We start from the raw sequence: 7,431 nt of genomic DNA on the forward strand, positions 1-7,431 counted from the left end.
TTAAGTGCTCCTAGTGGCTGTGAAGGACAGTCCTTGTCCCATCACACTGGAAAGCAACTGGAGGTCCCATACTTGATTTGTCTCTGGCCCAGAATAAATTTTGTTTTTTATTATTCTCCTAGACCATTACCTAAAATACCTAATAAATATTAGCTGTAAATATATGCTAATTAGAAGCTAATTATATCAACCTCAAAACTGGTTGTTTACAAATATGAAAACAGCTGATATTTACAAACAGCCTAAGATTTAAAAAAAAAAAAAAAAAGTCTACCTGTAATGGACTATCTAGAAATGCTCACCTAGTAAACAGAAAACATTTTACCTAGAAAGTTACTATTCATTTTTGCACCATATACCTAGAATGCTTGATCCCCCTGGAATGCTCATGCCTTAGGACTTGGACTTTAGGCTTGGACTTATTCAGTTATTTATGTGTAGTATCTAGAACAGCACTGAATACACAGTAGGCACCTACTAACTTATGGATAATAGGATGGATAAATGGATACAGAATGGAAACAAAGTATTTCCAGTACCTTCTGTGTTAAAATAAAAACACTCTGATTAAGCAGCAACTTTGATAGTCCAGAGAAAACTCTTGTTACTAAAAACAGGTAGGACTCAGGGTGGGGGTGGGGGCTGGGAGAGGTTCTACTCTTATCAGAACAAAGAACCTCCTATTGATTGAGGTGATTTGATGCAAAACCCACCTTCACATAACACAAACTTCATCAGCTCCACATCCCTAAATTAGGAACCCTTGCAATGGTTCCCAGGTAATGTGGAGATCAATGGTCTATCTGAGAATTTGATTAACCCATAATACTAAATCTCCCTGAGGGGTGGGAAGGGCAGAATCTTATTAAACATACCCTCGAGAACACAGGGTGAAAATTCTTTGCATAGTCTGATAAATTATAGGTTTACCTTTTCTATTCATTCAACAAAAATTGGTCAAATACCTTTCCAGGTAAGGTCCAGCTCTAAACTGGAATTGAAAAAGAAGAGAGACAAGGATAGCTGTGTGGTCATTAAAAGTAATGGTGCAGCACATGACTCCAAGAAGTGACAAAAATTTATTTATAAAACCAACTCATGTTAGGAAAACATAGATCAACCCAGGCAGTGGTGGCACACGCCTTTAATCCCAGCACATGTCCTGTTTTTGAGATATATAGAACAGAAAGAAATAGTAAACAATGAGCAAACCATAACATATCATGGCTTTGTAGTAGATATTATTAAAATACCTTTTACAACACAAAGAATGTATCAAAAAAGTACTTCTTCAAGATAACTAAGTAATAGAGCCAAATTTGATTTAACATTGTGATATTTGTCCTTTATAAAAGATTGATACTGTCTTAAACAACTGCTGTAACAGAAAATTACAGGATATCATACATGTAAATCTGCTCTGTATGGGGGATGTGGCATACAACATGTAAGACAACCTTGTACACTATATGTTTCTTTTAATATTTAAGGTTAATGAAAATAAATTTTTCATGTACACTTGTTTGAGAGAAGAATTTACAGGAATTTTTGACTCTGTATTATTTTCCTTAGACTAAAGTAAAAAAAGTCTTTTAGGAACTCCTATGGCACAGCCTTATGTCAGACCTGTGTGGATTGGAAATACTATTATGAATTCCATTACCCATACAACCCACAATCATGTAGTCTTTTGAGATCAAGGCCACAATTTTACTGGAAGTAACTTTAAAATGCAGGTTTTCAAGGGGACCTCACAGAGTGGCTATTACACGGACGGTGTAATATTTATTAAGTGTAGGGTGTGACAGTTTGAATAGACTTATCAAAGTATTTCTTCTAGAAGATTTTAGTCTTAAAGAATTTTGTTGGGCTGGTGAGATGGCTCAGCAGGTAAGAGCACTGACTGCTCTTCCAAAGGTCCTGAGTTCAGATCCCAGCAACCACATGGTGGCTCACAACCACCATAATGAGATCAGACGCCCTCTTCTGGTGCATCTGAAAGACAGCTACAGTGAATTACGCCGGAGTGAGCGGGCTGGAAGAGGTCCTGAGTTCAATGCCCAGTAGCCACACACATGATGGCTCATGGCCATCTGTACAGCTACAGTGTGCTCATACACATAAAATAAAATAAAATAAAATAAAATAAAGTAAATCTTAAAAAAAAAAAAGAAAGAATTTTGTCTCCTGTACTTAGTACCAACAATTTTTCTTTACTGATCCTTTTAACTGGAAACTGAGAAAAGTGAAACCTCAAGTTTCTAGTAGTGACAGGATTTCATTTGCTAAATTTAAATAGCATCTACTTCTATATGGACCAAGGGTTAAATAAATGAAGACATCAAAAAGTACATAGCCACTCACTATAGATGATAAAGAGAGGAACTAGTTAAGTGTAGATGCAATTCATTCTCAGGGAAAAGAAAACTTAACTGAGGATTCACAAAGGGTAATAGTTGTATTGTACTGCAGAGTTCATTTTTGGATAAAGATGGGAGAATGTTAGCCTGAAGGAAGAAGCAAGGACACTTGGTAAAGGCACCTGAATCACAGCAGAGGCAGTAGGCTAGACTGAAGTGTCAGGAGGCAAACCCCACAGGAGTCTAGCATGATTAACACTTGGTGTGTGGAAAGCGTGCCAAGTGCCAGAGACATTAAGTCTATGCTAGCAGCCCTACTCTCTCCTGTCGCCACATCATTACTCTGTGAGGTCAGTTATGACCTTGTAACTTGTTCAGGCCAGGAAAAAGTGAGATCCACTACAAAGGACACTTGAAAGTCCACAATTAATTCACTGTCCTAGCAACCAAGCTCAAGGCAACACAACTTGGTCATATATTTAAACTCAGTCATTACTTAAAGTCTTGGTACAAATGACTTTTATAAAGTTGGTCAAAATTTATGTTCATTGTACATAACTGCAAAATGGTAAAAGTTGAAAGGCTGAGTACTTGGTGATCTCAATGTGAACTCCAGAATCACTCAACATGGCGAATTCAGCCACCTTTACTTTAAAAGTGAAGTCAAAGCTGGTTATGTGGACTCAAGGAATGCGACAGGCAACTTGCTCATGCCCAAGACCATGTAGTTTGCTCAGGCTAGGAAAAAACGAGATCACTACAAGGGACATTTTAAAGCAGAAAATGCAGTTCCTTACCAACAACAACCAAGTGCAACCGGCCCAAATTCCAGAGTCAAAACAACATAAGGTCTTTACCCAAAGTTAAGTTTGACACAACCCATGTCAAGCAGAATAAAACTTCCCTTTTGGACCACCGAAAACTAGAGCTTATCAATCACTACAGCCTAATTTAGGCTGGTTAGGAACAGTCCTCAGCAACAAGCAAACTCTAAGTCCCAAGATCACCATAATGTGCAGCAATACCTGCAGATCCAGGATTTCACCAAAGACACAGTGAGGAGGGACAAGTTTTACCTGTTTCCCAGAAGAAACAATGAGAGAGAAAAACCAAAGTATATGCTTGAAGAATTTTATTTCTTAAAGCTCAAGGACCAATACTACAAAGTGACATTTTCTATTTTGAGAGTATTAAATATTGTGTGTAAGCTCGCTATTGTCTTTCTAGCATACAAGGGAGAACTAAAGAATTATGGTAAATAATTAGAAGCAAAGGGAGCCCCTTCTCGTCTTCCATATACTCAACTTTTACAACTGGCTTCTGCCTCTAAAATATAACTACTTTGACCACCAACAATAGTATGGGCCAGGAAAACATAATGCCTTCAAAGCATTAGCTTAATAGATACTCATGACTCTACAGCATTTTACAAATGAGCAAGCATGGATTTCATGTGGCAGGAACCAAGCAAAGACTATTTCTAAAACCTGTGCTTTGTCTGACTTCTATACCTAAGTTCCTCTTTCAGCTAAATATTATATTCATGGTCATTGAGAAAATGAGAAGTTAGTTTCAACTGGGGGGTGGGGGGGAGAGGGGTGGTACTTTAAAAGACTCAATAAGGAGAAAAGTAGAAAACCAAAAAGTATGCCTGGCTAGGTATGACAGACAGGAGGCCTAGAGGGTGGAGACACATGATGTTCTAGAAGGCAAAAGGGAGAAATCAAGTTAAAGCCAACATCACCCTATATTGCCTTTTCTTGCTCTCACAGACCCTGAGCAAACACAGCCAACTGCTGAGGTTGAAAGGGCCTGTCCTGTGAGAAGACAGCCTAGGAGGTGTGGATCAACAGACCGTCCAGTGGCTTCATGACCCATCCTGCCTGTTTGTGCTTGAGAGTTTTATAGAAACACAAACTACATCAGCTGATTACATGTTTAAACTGCAGCTCTGACACTGGCAGGTGACTCTAAAAGTTCCAAGATAAATGAGGCTTTGTTTTCTTCTTTCTAAAATAGTAACAATACCCTCTTGCAATAGAAATTTTTCTTCTTTTTCTCCTGATCCAGTAATGTTGAAATGAAAGGCTCCTGATCCCTGTTAAAACTCAACTACAAATTGAGTAACTTCAAACTACTTGCAATAATATATAGTACTTCTTACGTATTTAATATTTAAGAGATATTAGGAAAGGAAAAAGTTGTAATCAATATATATCTTCCTCAATATTCATGACCTTATTAGGTAGTAAATATTCCATGAAGAAACAGTGAGGGCCATAGGTTGAGTGAGGCTATATCTAGGCCATAGTGCAAAGTTTGGCTCTACCACTTATTCACTTCCCGGGTGACCCTGGGCAATAACAACGAAATGCAAGCCACACTCTTACATATATGTCACATGTAATCCCAGTAGCCTATCAAACAAGGTCCAATACTTTCCTCACTTTACAAATTAAGATGCAAAAAGAACAAGACACCTTAGCCAAGGTCAGCAGACGCCAGGACAGGACTGCTGAGTATTCTCAATTTGTTGTAGGCAACAACTATTTGACGTGTATAGTCCCTTCTACCAGCTGAAGAATGGAAGATACCTGGAAAGAACCTAGTATAGCAGGTGTCACATACTATAGAGACAAGAAAAGATGCAGGTTGTGCCAGAGACAGATCACACTATCAGAATGGAAACTATACATGTTCATAATCCTCCATCATATTTCAAAGTCTTGGTAGAGCTGATCTATTATAAGGCTGATCAAAATTTATGTTCACATTTCACAATGTGAAACAATAAAAGCTGAAAGGCCAACCTTACTGCTATCTCTCAATACATGCAATTTCCTTTTAGTTGACAGTCGAATACCTGGGAATCTCAGGTATGAACTCTAGTTTGCAGTTACTGAATGTGGGAAACTCATTCAGTCTTTTTTCTGTAAAAGTAAAGTCTCTGAACATGGGGATTCATGCTTGTAAAACAGCACTAAGGGAGGTTGAGGCAGGAGAATCACTGCCAGTCTGGAGTCAGCTTGAACTACACAGTGAGTTCTGGGACACCATGGGCTAGAGTTATAACCTGTCTTAAAACAAAATGTAGACAGATTAGGTTTCATAGTTTGTCCTAAAGTCATGAAGTTCCCATCAAGTAGTTACCACCTCACCAGCAATGACTGTACTTTGAAATGAGGTGCACCCTCGCTATAGAAACCTACACAGCTAAGCTAAACCTAAGACCACAAGGACAAGAGTCTTTAGATGGTGTATGTAAGAAGAGCCCGTGCTCATTTTTGTTTTATGAACCACCCAAGTGACTTCAAAATAGAATTCTAAACAAAGATAAACAGAATTCTCAGCTTTCCCATAGTACTACAGCAAACTACTTATAAGAAACTTATTGCAAATTTAAGAAACTTCAAAAACTTGGGGCCTACTGCTGTCTCCTCCACCGTTAAAAACAAAAGCGATCCACAGCCCCAATATAACCAGAAACCTGAAACAAAACCCTGCTGCATTTATGCAGGGCAGAGAGAAAGCTAGGGAAGTCGAGTCACAAAGTTTGATGGCTCAAGAGCTACCAAAGCGCTTCAGACATGCAATGACAATGGGACACTTTCCTTTGCCTTACCTGTCTCCCCCAACCCAAGTTAAATGAGCACTTCATTTTTTTTTTAATCAAACTTACACACAAACACACGCCCCAGAAAAAAATAATAGTTCATCAGGTCTTCCGAGGGGCTGTGTTAAATGAATTTGTAGTGTAATTTTTCTTTCAGAGTGCCATGAAAATGTCAATGACTCTCCTGTCATACAGGGTGCCTCCTAGGGTAGTCACAAGGCCTCTAAAAGATAAATTTCGAGAGAGATAGAGAAAGAGAGGCCAGGGGGACCCCACTTACCGAAAACACTGCATTCTGAAGCCCAAAAGGTATGGGAGTCAGCCGGGCCAGCGCCACCACCTTCAGGCCGCTTCCTCCCTCCACGACGCGAATAACGGCGCTCAGCTTGTCGCTGCTCTGGATCCTGGCGGCCACCCAGGCGGTGAGTAGCCGCTTGCAGACCACATGAGCAATAAAGGTGCCAATGAGGACGCCCACCACCATGAGCCCCATGCCAAGCACGAAGCCGTACAGGTAGCCGGCCGCCACATTCAGAACGATGTAGCCCCAACCGCAGGGGAAAGAGACCACGATGAAGCCCACGACGAAAAGCAGGACACCGAACAGCGAGTCGAGGCTCTCCACCCAGAGCAGGAGGTGCTGCAGGTAGCGGCGGACCAGGGCCAGGGAAGCGAAGCACAGGGCGGCCAGCACGCACACCAGCAAGAGGCTCCGGCACCAACAGGTGCTGCCGAGGCAGCAGCAGCGCCAGTTTCTCACCTCGGCCACCCCGACCACCACGCCGCCGCCGCCGCTCCCGGGGCCGCCTGCCAACGCCCCGGCCGGCGCGGGCAAGTCCGAGGCCGCGGGCGGACCGTGGCGCTCCAGATAGGCGCCGAGCAGAGCGCCCGAGGCCGCAACAGCCGCCGCCGCAGCCGCCGCGCTGGCCCCGCCCCCGCGAGGAAGGCGGTCCTCCGAGCAGTCCCCTCCCGTCGTCTGCTCCGGTGCCCAGCGGCCCGGCTGCTCCGCGCTGCCCGGCCGACCGGCGTGCTGCAAAGCCCGGGGCAGCGTGTGGAGCAGGCTCCCACCAGGGCTCCGCATGCCTCGGCCTCAGCCGGCCAGTGTCTGCACTCCCGCCGCGTCCCCCGACCTGCGGCCTTCCATGGCACCCCGCACGCCAGGCCTCGGTTCCCTGCGTCCGCTGGCGGGGAGGGGACGGCCGGAGAAGACGCGGTCCCGCCGGGAGTCGGTCGAGTCTAGACCCAGCGCCCGCAGAGCCCGCCCCCTTGGGCCTGAGGGGCGGGGCCCGCGCAGAGAGGGCGGAGACGTAGCTGGGTGGTCGGTCACGCCCCCGTGACGCCGGAGCTGGTGCGGCGGAGGAGTAGCGAGGTACCCGCGTCTCCCAGGCAACGGAGGCCTCGGCTGCCCCCGGGCCAAAAGAATGAGGCGGAGGGAGGCCACGGGAAGCGGAAAGGGGA

At 43.8% G+C, this 7,431-nt stretch overlaps 1 protein-coding gene across 3 annotated transcripts in view; it reads right to left on the reverse strand.

Annotated features, from left to right (window-relative positions):
* The window catches only part of Tmem64 (transmembrane protein 64), a 47,026-nt gene extending 39,816 nt beyond the window's left edge, over positions 1–7,210 (reverse strand). For 2 of the 3 annotated variants that reach the window (XM_031366557.1, XM_031366555.1), the window contains exon 1: positions 6,254–7,168. In XM_031366557.1, the coding sequence (XP_031222417.1) occupies positions 6,254–7,054 (801 nt within the window). In that variant the 5' untranslated portion in view covers positions 7,055–7,168. Of the gene's footprint in view, positions 1–6,253 lie in introns of all 3 variants that reach the window. The other variant, XM_031366556.1, reaches the window with a different exon arrangement.
* Positions 7,211–7,431: the final 221 nt, after the last annotated feature.

This window comes from Mastomys coucha, unplaced genomic scaffold, assembly GCF_008632895.1.
Source record: "Mastomys coucha isolate ucsf_1 unplaced genomic scaffold, UCSF_Mcou_1 pScaffold14, whole genome shotgun sequence".
Taxonomy (NCBI): Eukaryota; Metazoa; Chordata; class Mammalia; order Rodentia; family Muridae; genus Mastomys; species Mastomys coucha.